The sequence below is a fragment of the Tenrec ecaudatus genome, chromosome 10, assembly GCF_050624435.1.
Source record: "Tenrec ecaudatus isolate mTenEca1 chromosome 10, mTenEca1.hap1, whole genome shotgun sequence".
Classification (NCBI taxonomy): domain Eukaryota; kingdom Metazoa; phylum Chordata; class Mammalia; order Afrosoricida; family Tenrecidae; genus Tenrec; species Tenrec ecaudatus.
The window spans coordinates 123,969,577-123,985,180 of NC_134539.1; the positions used below are offsets into that span (position 1 = coordinate 123,969,577).

The 15,604-nt window shown below is 47.6% G+C and overlaps 1 protein-coding gene across 1 annotated transcript in view; it reads left to right on the forward strand.

Annotated features, from left to right (window-relative positions):
* Positions 1-3,295: 3,295 nt before the first annotated feature.
* Positions 3,296-15,604, forward strand: part of RNF43 (ring finger protein 43) — a 64,899-nt gene continuing 52,590 nt past the window's right edge. Inside the window, exon 1 of the mRNA XM_075561539.1 lies at positions 3,296-5,529. Within this exon, the coding sequence (XP_075417654.1) occupies positions 5,278-5,529 (252 nt within the window). The 5' untranslated portion in view covers positions 3,296-5,277. The remainder of the gene's footprint in view (positions 5,530-15,604) is intronic.

Below are 15,604 nucleotides of genomic sequence, written 5' to 3' on the forward strand. Positions count from 1 at the left end.
CGTCGGGGGCCTGGGGGACGAGTTCTGAAGTCTCGCTCAGGCGAAGAGAGGTCTTGGACGGCCAGTCCCAGAGTTGAGGCCTCTCTTGCTCGTCGCGTGATGGCAAGGAGCCCTCTGAATCGACTAGAGCATTTGTATTGGGTTTTGTCTCAGTTTTTCCAATACACGTTTTCGGAAACAAAGGATGTCCTAGTAGTATAAAACGAATTAGAAAGTAAAAGAGGCACTTAGTGATCTGGCATCGGCCCATGCGCGTCACTGTGGGTGTGGTTTAATTGAGCCCTAACGTTGCATTGTGCCTTCCAGTGACGTCACGCCCTGACTGTTAGGAAGATCTTTTTTGTTCTGTGTTGCTTTTAAAGGGTAAGCTCTGTATTGGTCTACAGCGATTCGATTTGGGTATGAAAATAGGTTCTGAAAGTGACTTTGGTCCATCTGATTAGATTAGTTGATGTCTGCGTGGTGGGCATTGATTCATCTTTGTTAGCTAGGTTTTCAAGATGAAAAAACAATTATCAAGACAACTACGTCTTTTGGCCAGACTATAGCTTTTGGCAGAGTATGTGCACAAGAGGCCCGCTTTTCAAATGAAGGAGCTTGTCTTTCCCCCCTCATGTTTAAAAGCGGATGCTCCTTCCCTGAAATGGCCTCTCCTGGCCTTGTGTTTGGTGTGAGGAGCGTGTGTCCAGCAGGAATTTTGGCATAGGTCTATTGGTTTTGAGGCTTAATTAATGAAATGCCTTATTAGCTTTCCAGACTGGTTTACACGTGAACACAGCAGACCAAGGAGCTGGATCTCCCAGTCCACATGCACGGAACCTGTCAACTAGAGCTGTCATCACCGAGTTGGGTCAAATGACAACAGATGAAATAAAATCTTCTCGTGAATTTGCCAGTAGGGCCCGACACATACCAGCCAGGTTCCTGTCTAGTACCTCAGTATTCCAGCACCTTAAGCACAGACAGCATTTTAATCAGTCAACAATAAAGTGCATGTTCACACTAGACTCGACTTGCTTGGTTTTTGCTGTTTGATTGGGGACGAATAGAAAACACAATCACCATTAATCCGAATAGTAAAGGTCAAAAGAAGATGTAGACTGTCTTTGAAAGAAGTGACTCTTAAAACTGGACCCTGGCCTCTTTTTTTTTTTTTTTGCATTTGAGCAAAGACGGAATCTTTAAAGCGGCATTAAGGGTAGAACAAAGCCAGGCTGTTTTTTAAAAACCTAGGTCTTTTTTTTGAAAGGATCGGTGATCTTCAGTAACTCCTTAATTCAGATGTGGCAATAGATCCTGAAGAGTGATCTTTTTGATGTATCACGTTAGGTATTTCATTACTGTAGTGAGTATGTCTTCCTGCATCTCTGGAGAAGTCTTGTGCTTCATCTTATCAATGAAAAAATAGTTTTATTGGCATACACCTCACATGTCATACACCGTAATCATCCAGTCACATTAACAAGAGCTGTGGGATCACAATCAGTCGCAGACCATTCTCTTCTTGGGCTCACTGTTAGCTCCCCGTCCCCCCCCCCCCCGCATCCTCCTTCGCCATCCCCCTCTCAAGACTCACTGCCGCCCCCCCCCCCAGTCAGTGCTGATGCATAACCGCTCTCCACCCCCACCCCATGGGTGTCTGAGACCAACTGTTGATGGGAGTAGAAAGCCCAGTCTCTCTCCCCAGGAGCTGCTGGTGGGCTTGAACTGCCGACTATGGGCTCACAGCCCCATGAGTAACCGCAGCCCCCCCCCCCAGGGCTCCTGCCTAGGCCGTCAGTAACCCAGGGACCGCTGTCTGTAGCTCTGCATTTCATCAAACCAAGTTTTCTCAAACTACCATTCCAAAACTTCGAAGCTGGAGAATGGTTTTTTTCTTGCTTGTCACTTCTGATGACTCAGATGAACACAATAGGCCAGCACACTAAATTACAGAGAGCTGTTTGGTGATCCCGACTCTTTCAGGCTCCCCGGGTTTATGATACTTGCTATCTTCTCGGATTTGGGGGTTTCCTAAAGATAGGTCAGCACATCTCAGAGTGTCTGCCCTCCGCTCAGCTGTGCGTGTGTCCACTGTGGGTTTGATCTCTTCATTCCCTTGGAAGCTCCAAGCATGAATAGATAAAGCCTATGCATAGATTACTTTGTATCTAAAATTTTGTATAGTAGCTATAAGTAGATATATTTTTACTAGTTCTGCTACACTATTTCATGTGCTATATATAAATGAAAATCCATAGGTATTTTTAAAATTCTCTTTCTGGAATTAGAGTTATTTCTAATTATTAGGAAAGAGGCTACAAAACACACACCCCCCCCCACACACACACAAAACAACATTGTACTTCTTACATTATGTTCTTACGGTCCAACCAAGAGGGAAAGTGCTAAATTAAGATTGTACTTCAGAATACATCTTCCTGTGCTGTATTAGTTTTTGCGCTTAGAAATCTGCAACTACCCCCTTAAGTGATCTGTAGGGGGTAATGTTTACGGTTTGCTCATACCTCTTGCTTTCAGAGGTACCGTGGGATATTTACAGGCACCTACAAAGTAATTACCATATCCACATGTTACAGAAGATCAGCTGGTGTAATGTTGAAAGCTTGTTGGCAGTAGTTCGAAAACAAAATGTCTAACCAAAATGTCAACTATTGGGGAAGTGTTGGAAACAGAACTTTTGCATTATTTCTAGCGACGAGATCCCATGAATGCGCATAGTTGCCAACAGCGAGGCTCCTTTCTGCCTACACTCTTCTCATGAAGTGTGGTTTCCGTCTTCGCTCAGCTCCCAGGTACAGGCCGGCCCCCCTGGATGGAGGGCAGAGGCCTGGGCCAGTGCAGCATTTCACTAAGGAGGCCTCTGACATCAACCTCGGGGAAGGCTCCCTACAGAGTTGAAGAATCAATAAAGCCAGGGCCCTGTCCCATAGCAGACCCACGGCAGCCGTCAGTGCTACGGCGCAGGATCACTTTATAAAGCCTTGTGTCCCGTTCGATTGTTTCCTGGGTGCCTCGTTCCAATACCAGCATCTAGCCTCTGCTGGGTGTAGAATCTGTTTGGATGTCTCTTTGAGAGACCCGAATTTACAGGGGTCCTTTGCTTCTTCAAACGCTGCGGATTGAACTGGATGCAGTTTGTCTTCGGCTCGATAGAGGGAGTAGAGGAGCTGAGCGAGCGGAGAGAGCGAAAGAACAGCCGAGTGTGTGCGTGCGCGCACCCAAGCCTCTGCCCTGGCCAGCCAGGAGGGGGGGTGGGGGTGGGGGTGGGTGCCTCTAGCTGCTCCACCCTCACTTTGTGTCAGCAGGTAGGGAGTGTGATTGCAGTCCCAGGGGAGGGAGTCAGAGCTGGAATACCAATTACAGACCACAGGCTTCCTCCTCTAGGGAGAAGCACTGGAAATCCTTCGGAACTTTGCAAGTCCATCCATGATTCAGAGATACAGTCTTCTCCTCCTGGGATTTTTTTCTTCTTCCTGTGTTCCTGGTAGGGAATTGTTGCCGGTGTGCTGGCTACTTTGCTTCATCTTATCTCTTTCAAGATTTGACCATTTCACATGCTGTTCGGGGAGAAAGACCTTTTGTTAGCAAGGAGACTTCAGCAATGATTTTGGAGCCTCTAAGTATTTTCAGAGTTCCTGGGGACACTAGCTCTCACCCTGGACCAAGTTTCTGCCTTTGACCTGCACGGATTCCTTTTTCAGGCTGCGGAGCTCCTCGGCAGCCACCTGCCCTGCGGGCCAGTTGGTTTGGTGGCAGAGTCAGAAGGTGGAAGACTGGGCTGTGCTCGGTGCAGCAGTTGAAACCTTTTCTGAGCAGGATCCCTGAAAGCATACTTGACTTTGACTCATCCCCCGTGGATTCCAGTGGGCCCGGCAGCGCAACAGGTTTGCAGATTGCTTGGGGGAAATGTTTCTTTATTTTAAATTTCCCTTCTGCTTCAATAAAACAAAAGGATCTCTGTAACAGATTTATGGTCAGTTGCTTGGCTTTTCAGCACGTAGTCTGGAGACTTTACAAGATTGGTTTTTTTTTCTTTTTTGCTTGACCTCTGCCTGAACAAGCGGGTTTTGTGGGGGAAGTCCGTTGATATTTACTTAGGGGTGCATTTTTTAAAATCGGACTCGCTACTTGTACCAAGACCCAGCTTCTCACACGTGCCCAGGAGCAGCCAGAAGTACAACACTCGGGCTTATTTGTCCTTTTTCAGGGGCTTCAGCACAGAGCCGGTGACTGATCACCTCCCTCGACCCCCTTTACTTTGTCCCCTACCCCCTCAAGGAATTTGAAAGCGTGTTCGGAATCGTCCTTTGTGTTTCTCATGGACCCAGAAAATTACAGATTATGAGATCTGGGTAGTAAAGTCATTTCCATGGGAAATGAGAGTGCTCAGCATTCTCAGGCTGGAGAATAAGGCCGGACACCCTGAGAGATCAAGATCATGGAGGCAGAAAGGTGACTTTGGACTGGAAAGAAAGTGGGGAAAGTGGTGATTCTCTGGATTAGCGTGAAATGTGACGACATGGGCATTTGTCACTTAATTTCTAGGCAGATTTTGGTAGAACCCCCCACCCCCCCAAATTACAGTATGTCCAAGCTCACGAAAAGTCTTTCTGTGCAGCGGGCCTAGGACTTTGGCTGTAGGGACATACAGCTTCATGTGAAAACTCTTCGATGCCTGCTGTAGCATCGTTGCTGAGATTTTACAGCACTGTTTGCTTCCCTCTCCCGCTTAATGAAGAAATCACCTTGACCTTTCTGGTCATTGACCATTCGCACATTTTTTGGTTTGCAAGAGGTCACTTCTTCATTTCCGGAGCTGGGGTTCTTCATGCGCTACTTGGATGCATGGCCTTAGCCACCGACTTGGCCTTGTTTTGTTCATGAACGTCGGGTCCGGTGGCTCGGCGACTTGATACATATGGAAAACCCACCCCGAGTGATCTGACGTCAAAATTCACGATGTGACTGACAGTCAACCTCCAGCAAAGTTGGAGATTCCAGAGAGACGTGCGCTCTTTCCTTCGCAGGGTGAAGATGGCAGAAAGGGACCTGCCTGCAGCGGAGGTAGGCTGAAAACATCTCTGCTCTGCCTCATCAGGAAGGCCACCTGTTTGGGGGACTATGCTTCAGGAAAAGAGCCCAGACCACGACTTGGCTTTCTGAAACGGAAGCCTAAGTTCCTGTTCCCTCCATTTCTCTGGATCTGGGGCCTGCGTTTGGTATTAGCCGCGGAAGCAATATGTTTGGCCGGAGTGCGTTGCTGCGGCTGGCAGCATGAGTGGTGGCCACCAGCTGCCGCTGGCTGCCCTCTGGCCCTGGCTGCTGATGGCCACCCTCCAGGCAGGCTTTGGACGCACAGGACTGGTAGGAGCAGCCGCGGTAGAGTCTGAAAGATCAGCAGAGCAGAAAGCTATTATCAGAGTGATCCCCCTGAAAATGGACCCCACGGGAAAACCGAATCTCACCTTGGAGGGTGTGTTTGCTGGTGTGGCTGAAATCATCCCCGCAGAAGGAAAATTAATGCAGGTAAGGATAACGTGCCTATTTTTTACTTCCCATCTGCTCGAAGCGTGTGTTCCTCCTTTTGTCTTGCAAACCAAATCCCACTCGCGCCAGGGCTTCTGCTGCCGGACCTCTGGGCCCCATTTCTAAAAGCCAAGTTCCCTCTTGGCATTCGAAAGCCAAGTCTTATGCGAGAAGCGTGCATCCTCTGTTGTAGAAGATCGCCTGTATTTCTAGCTCTGGTATTACCTGGCCTTTTGGGGTATGCATTTTAAGACGAGTCTTTGCAAGCGGTTAATGGTTGGTGAGCTCTTCAGGCTTGCGCTTTGTTGACCAGGGATGGCACTGGGCAGCATGTTCAAATCTGAAGTGAGTGCTGCGGGGCGCTGATGGTAATGGTCGGTCGCACCTTGAAATTCTGGAATGCCTTTGGAGCAGATGTGGTGACTCTGTCGCCCCCCACGTCCAGTCACGCGTGCGTGCTCCGGCCGGCCTTGCACGTGGGCAGCACCCTGGAGCAGCCCCAAAGGAGAGGGCTGGGGTACAAAATGGGCACAAGTGGTAAAATGAGCCTGCAGCTCATGTGGGGCCTTGTCCACACACAATGTTACGATTTTGAAAACTTCGCAATTTTGCCTCTCCTTTTTACTGACCCACGAACTTTTTTGCAGACATTTTTCCGGGGCTTTCGTGCTAAGAATTTGTTTCCCTGTAACTCATTCATAGCCTATTTCTGTGCTGAATCGAGTTTTGAAATGGTTCTTCCTAGTTCAGTCTTGGCCAGAAAGCAAAACTGGAATTAACCCGGTTTAAAAAATTGTAGGGATAGCAGGATGGTAACTGGAACAGGAAAAATGACGGGTGATTGCCCTGCTAGAAACGGAATTTTCCTCTTAGGAAACAAGGACAGCCTGTGGGTTGCATAGCAACTCAATCTCTTGATTGGCAGGGTCAGAAACAGTTGTGCCCAGCTCACAAATGGCCGCCAACCTCGTAGCTCTGAATGTGTGTCACTCTCCACAGCTCGGATGATAATCTAATCGCCCACACCAGGCTCTTGAAAGAGCTCATATGAGCTCTTCCGCATTTTCCACTCCAGGCCTTCGACCCCTCAGTTTCCCCATTATTATTATTCTGGTACAAATTCAGGTCCGTTCCAATTTGGCTTCATCCATCACGACGGAGCCATTTCAGACTGGTTCTAAGCCCTGCATGGGCTTTGTGAACTGACTGGTGCCGGAAGGTCTCCTCGGCCAGTTTCTTATAGTCCACGGTGACCAGAGAGCTGAGTCAGGGAGACTGAATTGATGTCGACTCACAGCAACACTCTGTGCCACAGAACGAAACAGGTGCCAGTCCTACACACCCTCACAGCCCCTGCCGTGTCTCAGCTCCTTGTTGCAGTCACGGGGTCCGTCCATCTCACCGAGGCCCTTTTCACCTCCTCTCTGCCAAGCACCCTGGCCTGCTGCAGGATTGGTCCGTCCCGATAACTAATTCAAAGCGCATGAGACGCAGTCTCACCATTCTTGCTTCCAAGGAGCTTTCTGGCTGTCCTTCTTCCAAGACAGCCTTAGTCGTTCTTCTGGAAGGTCATGGTTTGTTCGATAGCCTTCACCAGCCCAATAATCCAGAAGTATCGATTCTCTGGCCTTTCTGATTCATTACCTTGAATGCAACTAACTAAGGTCACTGAAAATACCATGATTTGGCTCAGACACACCTTTGTCTAAGAGTGATGTCTTTGCTGTTTAACCCTTTAAAGAGGTCATTTGTAGCAGATTTGCCCAATGCAATGGATCCTCTTTCTTTGGTTTTGATTTCTGACACCGGAAATCTTCTCTTTAGCTCTTTTACTTCATCATTTTCTCATTCACTTTTGCTGCTATAGAGCCAGAAGCCAGTTTCAAGGTCCCTCCTAACACCCTTTGTGTCTCCTTCATGATCTTTTGCTTTCTGTATGTACGATTTCCACAGTGTCACCTCACAACTCATCTTGGCTTTGGTCGTCAGGGGTCTATATTCTGATGGAATGTACTCAAGATTGTATTTTGGTTTTCATGGACTTGTTTTAAATTTCTTCACTTTCAACTTGACTTGCATATGAGCAATTGGCGGTCTGTTCTGAGGTTGGCCCATGGCCGTGTTCGGACTGATGGTGTCAAGCTGCATCAAGAAACGTCCCACAGATCTCCACAGGTCTAGTTAATTTGATTCCTGTGCATTCCATCTGGCAGCGTCCACACGCATAATCGCTGTTGATGCCGCTGGGGGTGGGGCAGCTACTAGCAGTGAATGTGCTGTTGGCCCTAGAAAATCCCATCATTGGATCCCCCATGTCTGTTGTCTCACTAAGACCATATTTTTCAACTACTGATCCTTCTTGCTCCCGACGTTTGCATTCCAAGCACCAGTAATTATGCAGGCATCTTGATTGCGTGTTTCATCAATTTCAGACCGCAGAAGTTGTAAAAATCTTTAATTTCTTCATTATTGGCATTAGTGGTTTGTGCATAAATTTGAATAATAGTCATATTAACTGGTCTTCCTTATAGACTTGCGGATATTATCGTATCACGGAGAGCATTATATTCCAATATATCTGAGCATGTCCTTTTTGGTAATACAGGCGATCTAATTCCTCTTTGTCACTCCCGGCATGATCGATCATATGACTGCCCCATTAAAATTGGCAGCACCAGTTCATTTCCGCTCACTCGTGCCAGGGCTGCTGAACCGATCCACAGTCCGTGCGTTGCAGCCACGCTCTGGTTGTCAGCGGATGCCACCTCGGTGAGAAGCTTCGCTCCATCCCCATTGCCGAGGCCCACGCTGCCCTGCTGCCCTCCGGAGGTAGCTCCTCCCCAGCTGCGTTCTGAGTGGGCTCCAGCCCGAAGGGCCCACCTTCCAGCCCACAGGCAATCTCCTGCTGAGAGTGAAACGGCATTTTTCTGGCCACATTTTTGAGAAGTGGATCACGAAGTCCCTCTTCCCAGCCTGTCTTAGTCTGGAAGCTCTGCTGAAGCCTGTTCCCCATGGGTGACCCGGCTGGTATTTGGAAAACCAGAGACCTACCTTCCGGCATGACATGATGTACAGGCCGCCACAGTGGGGTGATGGGACAGATGTGTGGTGGTCCTAGTGCCTTTACTCCATAAAACTTACCTTGCCCATTGACTACAATTCATTCTACCAAAGGACACTTAGGTTGCTCCTGGACCCGGGTTAAAATATTGTTAAATATGATGGTCTTAGTTATCTACTGCTGGCAGAGCAGGCACATCACCAGTGGGTGTTCACAAATGTAATTCTCTTACAGTTCCGGAAGCTAGCAATCCAGATTCAGGGCGTAGCTCTAGGGGGAGGCTGGCTCTTGTCTCCCTGGGGCTCTCCTCCTGAACGATCTTCACGTGGCTTGACATCTGTTTCCCCATCTCTGCTTGCTAGTTTCCATTTAACCTTTCATTTTATCTCTCAAAAGAGATTAATTCAAGATACACCCTATCCTAATAGTGCTTCATTAACATAACAAATGGGATTGTAGCCACCGGCAGAGAGGTTAGGATTTACAACACAGATTTGGGGGTGGGGGTGGGGGCATAATTCAGTCCATACCAATGATCTACTTCAGCATCCAAATTCAGGTTTTTATCTTGTGATTTGAAGAGAGCCAAAGTACTGTATGAGTTAAGATTTCTCGCCACCCAGGGAAAGGAAGTGGGAGAAGGAAACATCAGTGACCTCTCTTTTCCAAACATGATGTGGATTTTGCGTACACACACGCACATGAGGTTATCCCATTTTTGTATCAAAATCCAAGCATGCTCAAACCCTCAGGGGCTTCTACAAGTTCGTGGAAAAATTGAATTGAAAGAAAAATGGAATTTTTCCAAAAAATATTTAGAGCCCCCTCTTATGAAATGACAAGGAATTTGCTTCTAGTCCACACACATCATCCCATGTAATTAATATAATACAACACCAATGCCATGTAAACTGCACATCTCTCTTCCTTCTGGCTCTCGTCCCGTCCTGGTGGTGGTCCAGGTTAGGCGTGCACTTCAAACCCCCCAGCTACTCTGCTGGAGAAAGGTGAGGCTGCCCATGTGCTCCTGTAAAGATTGACAGTGTCAGAAATCTTATGTAGGGTCATTGTGCGTCCCGCCTGACTTGATGGCGGTATGTTTAGCCTTTGAAGGGTCGTTTGACCACCTAATTGCACCCCCACCCCCATGCTTTCCATCCCCATGCTCAGATTCAGAACCTGAGAATAAGGAGGGCCGTGTGTGTGTCTGTGTGTCTCTGTGTGTAGCTAATATGTCTGTGTACCTATACACACATAGATAGACGTACATAGAGTTTAGTGGTTCTTCAGAATAATTCTTTAGGCAATAATCTGAAGCTGGGCAAAGAAGCAGACCAAGAATCAAGAGTCTATTGTAGAAAACCCCATGGGGAAGAAGCGTGTAAAGCAGTGTATTTGTTATTAGAATGTTCTGTCTCTAGCTGTGGACTCTAGAGGGGAATGATAATGCAGAAATCATGAATACTTTTGAATACAGGAATCAGAAAAGAAATGTGCTTCCTTTCTGACCAGGCCTGCTTAATACCCTGAAAGATGAGGTACGACCTTCATTTGACTATTTTTCCCTAAGTGATTTTACTGCAGGGTCATATTTTGATATCCTTGGCGTCTTTGGGAGTCATACTAAGTTTTTTGATTTAAGCATGCTCAATGAATTAATAAAATACTGTGTAAAATGGTTCCCTTTTGCTTTAAATATGTTTTTTTCTCTCTACTATCGTAAAGCCACACATAAAATTTCATGTTTGCATAAAGGAAAAGGTAAATGTGAGGCCCCAGCAGGCTTTCTCTTGGCCATTCACTGTTTTATCAATCTTTCTCATATCTTCTCTTTTTCTGCCCTTTGTCTCCCTCTGACTAATCTTGTTTTGTTTTTCACTAGTAACTTTGAGCTACTGGCGCGTATACATAAGAGATGTATCGCCTCTTTGTCTTTTCTGCCCACACCGGCTTCTTCTATCTACAGGGGCTTGATACATTTGTCCGCAAGTCTAGCAGGCGCCTCTGCAGATGTTCAGGATTGGCCTTGGTCGACTGCATATTAATCAGCTTTCAGTCCACAGCAGTCAGACTTTCTTCTTCTTTTTGTGGAAACGACACGTGGAGTTGTGTGCGAGCGCCCCTCTCTACCGACTTTCTGACTGAGTCTGTCCGTGGGGTCTGTGGCGGTAGGGACACATGGCGTACACTGTAGAGTCCTCTCACACTGCAGCTCGGCATTCCTCCGCCTGGTCCGCACACCCTCCCTGACCTGCAGCTCTCTTTGTCTCCCAGACGCGCTCTGCTGCACCCGGCCTTTCTCGGTGCACGCCTCTCGTCACCGAGAAGACTCTTGAAGAAGCCCACGTGTCATTCTCTCTGAAATCTTCTAGCAGCCTGTTTGTCTACAAAGATGCAGCCAGGCTTTGTCGAAAGGGGCTGTTATTCGCTGGCCATGTGAAGGTATTCGAAGGGTGATTAAATGAGCAATCGCAGCCCTGTACTTGCCGTGACTCCCCGGGAGCTGCAGGCAACCACATGCTCCTTACCTGCCGCTCTAGTCATTCACATGATGCACAAGTTCGTAAGACCCACACGAGCTGGGTTTCCACTGGCAGCACCACTTTCACATTTCTCAGACACGGGGGAAACGTCTCTTGACACTGCGCCTCCGACGAGTTCCAAACAGAACACAGAGCTGTCTGACATAATGCTGCTCGTCTCCGCGTCAGCCAATGTGCAGGGCCAGGCCTTCGTGCAACTCTGCCTTGGTGCGGATCCTGCGTGTTTATTCTTAAAGTTTCTCGTGGGCGGCAGTGATGTCTGTTTTGTAAGATATATTCTCAGTTTTGAGTTGCAATGGAAGAGGAACTGCTACTTTTTCTGTCTATTTCCTTTCCATTTCAGAACTTCCCATCTTGGCCCCGACGGATTGTCTTGCTTTCCGCTCCATTTCGCCTCAGAGCTGTCCCTTCACGTCCGTCCCCAGTTATTCTCGAGTCCCCGTGCAGGGTTGCCAGGGCCACGGCTCAGTCCTAGGTCTCCCCTCCGTTTGCCCGAATCCTCGTCTCTTCCTCTCCTCCGGTTTCCTCCTGCCGGTTTTCCACCTCTGTATCTTCCACGATTCGTATAGTTAGGGTCAATTTCTACTGCTGTTCGGAGTCTAGCCCTTATGTGCCATAAAAAATTCATAAACTCCTAATTACTTGGCGGGACTGATAAAAAGGACTAAATGATTGTGCTCGTAACTTTTGTTTTTATTTCAAATATATTCTCCTCCTGGTTTATGGAAAATACACGAGCGCTAGGCACCGTCCAATTTTCTGTTTTATTTATCGCTTGGTTATATTCTTTAAATTCTGCTTCTAGTATGTCATTGCTGCCGGGTTGTTTATAAACGACGCTTAGAGGGACAGCTCGAAATGAACCTGACTTCCTGTTGGGCAAAAGAGCAGGAGGACCTGAGGGAATGCCAGAGGGTCACCAAGCCTTGAACTCTCACCTCTGCCTTCTCAGCTGGCTGCCCCGACGTCCTGGGGCAGCGGTGCAGACCTAAGGCGTCGGCCCCCATGGGAAGGGCGGTCGTTTAGCATTTGCCTGTAACGGGGAACACCTCCCGGACAAATGCCTCTTTGCTCAATGTCTCTGCTTGCCCCTTAATTTTGTCTATTAGTCAACGTGTAGTTAACGTCTCTGCCTTTTTACCTTATTTGTAGGCAGCATCTGAAATGGACTTTCTTAGGGAGGGAGAGGAGACTCTAATGAACCGCGCAGCTGAGTGCGCGGCCAGGGACTGAAGTGTGACTCGAGGGGTGTGACTGTGAGATTTGGGGCAAACCAGTTTACCTTGCTAGGCTTTAAATTCTCTGTAAAATTGAGGGATTAAAACATACTAGCTACCAATCTTATGCTGTGCACTTTATTATATACGCGCTCACTGAATCCTCTTAATGGCGGCACTTCTGCGTTTCAAGCTTGGCAGAAAGCTGTCCCGATCTGCCAGCCTCGTGTAGGAAATGACCGAGCTGGAGCTCGTGCTTTTTCAGCTCGGAGATTGCCACCGATGCGCCCTACACCGGGGCAGGCTGTGCTTAAAGGCTAGTTCATTTCCAGAGTCGAAAAGAATGTGCGTGATGACCAGCGTCATTCTTCCAAGTTGGCTTAGAATACATAGAATTCTGCCCCCTTCTAATCTCTACGCTCCTTTTCATTTTTCATTTTCTCTTGCACGGCTACCTGTCAATGGGGGTTTTTAAGTTACTATCTCCCTTTGAATAGAACAGGGTTCATTTAATTGTCTCTCTTCATTTTACCACACTCCGTGCTAAATGAATATATTCTAAACCAATCCCACTGCCATCAACTCATCTTGACCCCATCGGACAGAGTCGAGCTGCCCAGCGGGCTCCCAGGCTTTAATCTTGACCCAGACAGATGGGCCACATCCTTCTCCCGAGAAGCAGATGGTAGGTTGGGGTTGCCAACCTTTCAGTTAGCAGCCAAGTGCTTAACCGCTGTGCCACCAGGAACCCTTATCTAAGCTACAAACCGGAAATAAACTTTGAAACAGCCTCCCTCTCACTGATTGCACCGGTTGAATTCCTGGGAACCAGCTTTCAAAGTAGATTTTGCTTTGAGTCAGCCTTCAAGAGAAATACAGAGTAAATATTCGAAGAAGAGTTGCCCTCCATCACCTGCATTAACGGAGCCTCTTGGTTTGGCTTTGTGGCTGGGAGCCCGGCACCCAGTGGGAAGAAGAAAGCGGCAGACTATTTTTAATGACAATGTTCCAAGTCAAGAAAGTACTGCTCTTTTTTTTTCCTTTTCTTTTTTTACATTTTATTAGGGGCTCATACAACTCTTATCACAATCCACACATATACATACATGAATTGTATAAAGCACATCCGCACATTCTTTACCCTCATCATTTTCAAAGCATTTGCTCTCCACTTAAGCCCTTTGCATCAGGTCCTCTTTTTTTTCCCTTCCCTCCCCGCTCCCCATTCCCTCATGAGCCCTTGATAATTTATAGATTGTTATTTTGTCATATCTTGCCCTATCCGGAGTCTCCCTTCACCCCCTTCTCTGCCGTCCGTCTCCCAGGGAGGAGGTCACATGTGGATCCTTGTAATCGGTTTCCCTTTTCCAACCTACTCACCCTCCACTCTCCCAGCATCGCCCCTCACACCCTTGGTCCTGAAGGTATCATCCACCCTGGATTCCCTGTGCCTCCAGCTCCCATATGCACCAGTGTACAACCTCTGCCCTATCCAGTCCTGCAAGGTAGAATTCGGATCATGGTAGTTGGGGGGAGGAAGCATCCAGGATCTGGGGGAAAGCTGTGTTCTTCATCGGTACTACCTCGCACTCTGACTGACCCATCTCCCCTCCTAAACCCCTCTAGTGGTCTCCAGTGGCCGACAAATGGGCTTTGGGTCTCCACACTGCGCTTCCCCCTTCATTCACTATGGTATATATATATAATTTTTTTTGCATGATGCCTTATACCTGGTCCCTTTGACACCTCGTGATCGCACTGGCTGGTGTGCTTCTTCCATGTGGGCTTTTTTGCTTCTGAGCTAGATGGCCGCTTGTTCACCTGAAGGTATTGCTCTTATAAGTACCCACCAGACACATTTGTGTATAGATAAGAGTTCTGTATTTTATATTGAAATCCAGTGAATATTTTATTTTCCAAATGCACATTCACAGATTCCTGTAGGTAGGAGGAGGCAATGCGCTAAGCCCCAGCTGTTGCTTCCGTTAGGCTGTTGAGTGGTCAGTTTGCATCTTCTGGGGTTGGCCTGCCTTTCTTGTATATGTGTGTGTGTGTGTGTGTGTGTGTCACAGTTTTCTTGAAGAATTTGCTATAGTTTGACTTTTTCTGCAATATTAACAATATTCCTATAACTCGTGGATTTGTTTTGAATTTTTAAAACGTTTGTGTTTTATTCAGTAGAAATAATGTACTGAAACATTTGTGATTTTTTTTCTTTTGTTTGCTTCCGATTGCTAAGTGCAGGAGAAGAAAAATGTTATAAAACTATTATATAAACTAATATTTAATATAAGTATTATGTAAAAACAATTTTAAAGGAAAAATATGTTATAAAAGCAATGGACTATTATAAATGTCCTTTCAGGACATGAGTAGCAGGATATTGTTAGAGGAAAGTATGATAATGGTGTTTCACTGATGCACGTAGTAGCTGGCCTACAAGAAGCTGAAATTGATTCACAGACACTTAGAGGTTAGGAAGGAGCAGGTAGCTTATACTCCTGTTTAGCAGAAAGGAAACAGCGGGGCAGAGAAAGCGAGTACGTTATCTGAGAACCAGGTGTGCAGAGGTGGGCCCGATCTGCTTTGGCAGGGGCAGCAGCAGAACCTCCTTGTTCTGGTGTTCCAGGAGGTATTTCATTTCTCAATTCAATTGAGTAGAAATCCTAAAAAGTCAAAAGATTCTCAATGGCTGCAATATTCTTTCTTTAGACCCAGGTTGCTCAACACACTAATTAAGTCAAAAGACTACTGGTCAAGCGGTTTGCAAAAAAGCCCTCTGAGAGCATACTCTGCCCTGCATTCAGTGTCCCTCCAACACTTCCTCCTGAAGTCAAAGCCAGCCTTCCCGGGAGCTGGCCGCCCCTCTGGCCCACACTCAGCTCCAGCCGCCCTGGCCTCTCCCTCGTCAGTCAGGCCAGACACAGGCCTTCCACGTGATCGATCGGAGCCCAGGCGTCTGGCTTCCCCGCACCCCACAAATGTGGCCCCGGAAACCTAGTGCCCCTTCTCCAGGGAGGTCTTTGTAGACACTGATTTGGGCAGGAGGATCCATTCCTTTCTCCCCCCACCCACACTTCCCTTCCTTGCGTATTTCCCCTCGTCAGCGTCTCCTCAGGGCACACGCGTACTCGTGTGACCGACCGTCTGTGTCCGCTCGGTGCACGAGGGCTTCCTTTCCTGGAGGCACAGAGTGGGCCACTTTGGCTGTGTCTGGGACAGGGTGGTTGGCTGCGGTGGCGCGGCCTCCGCTC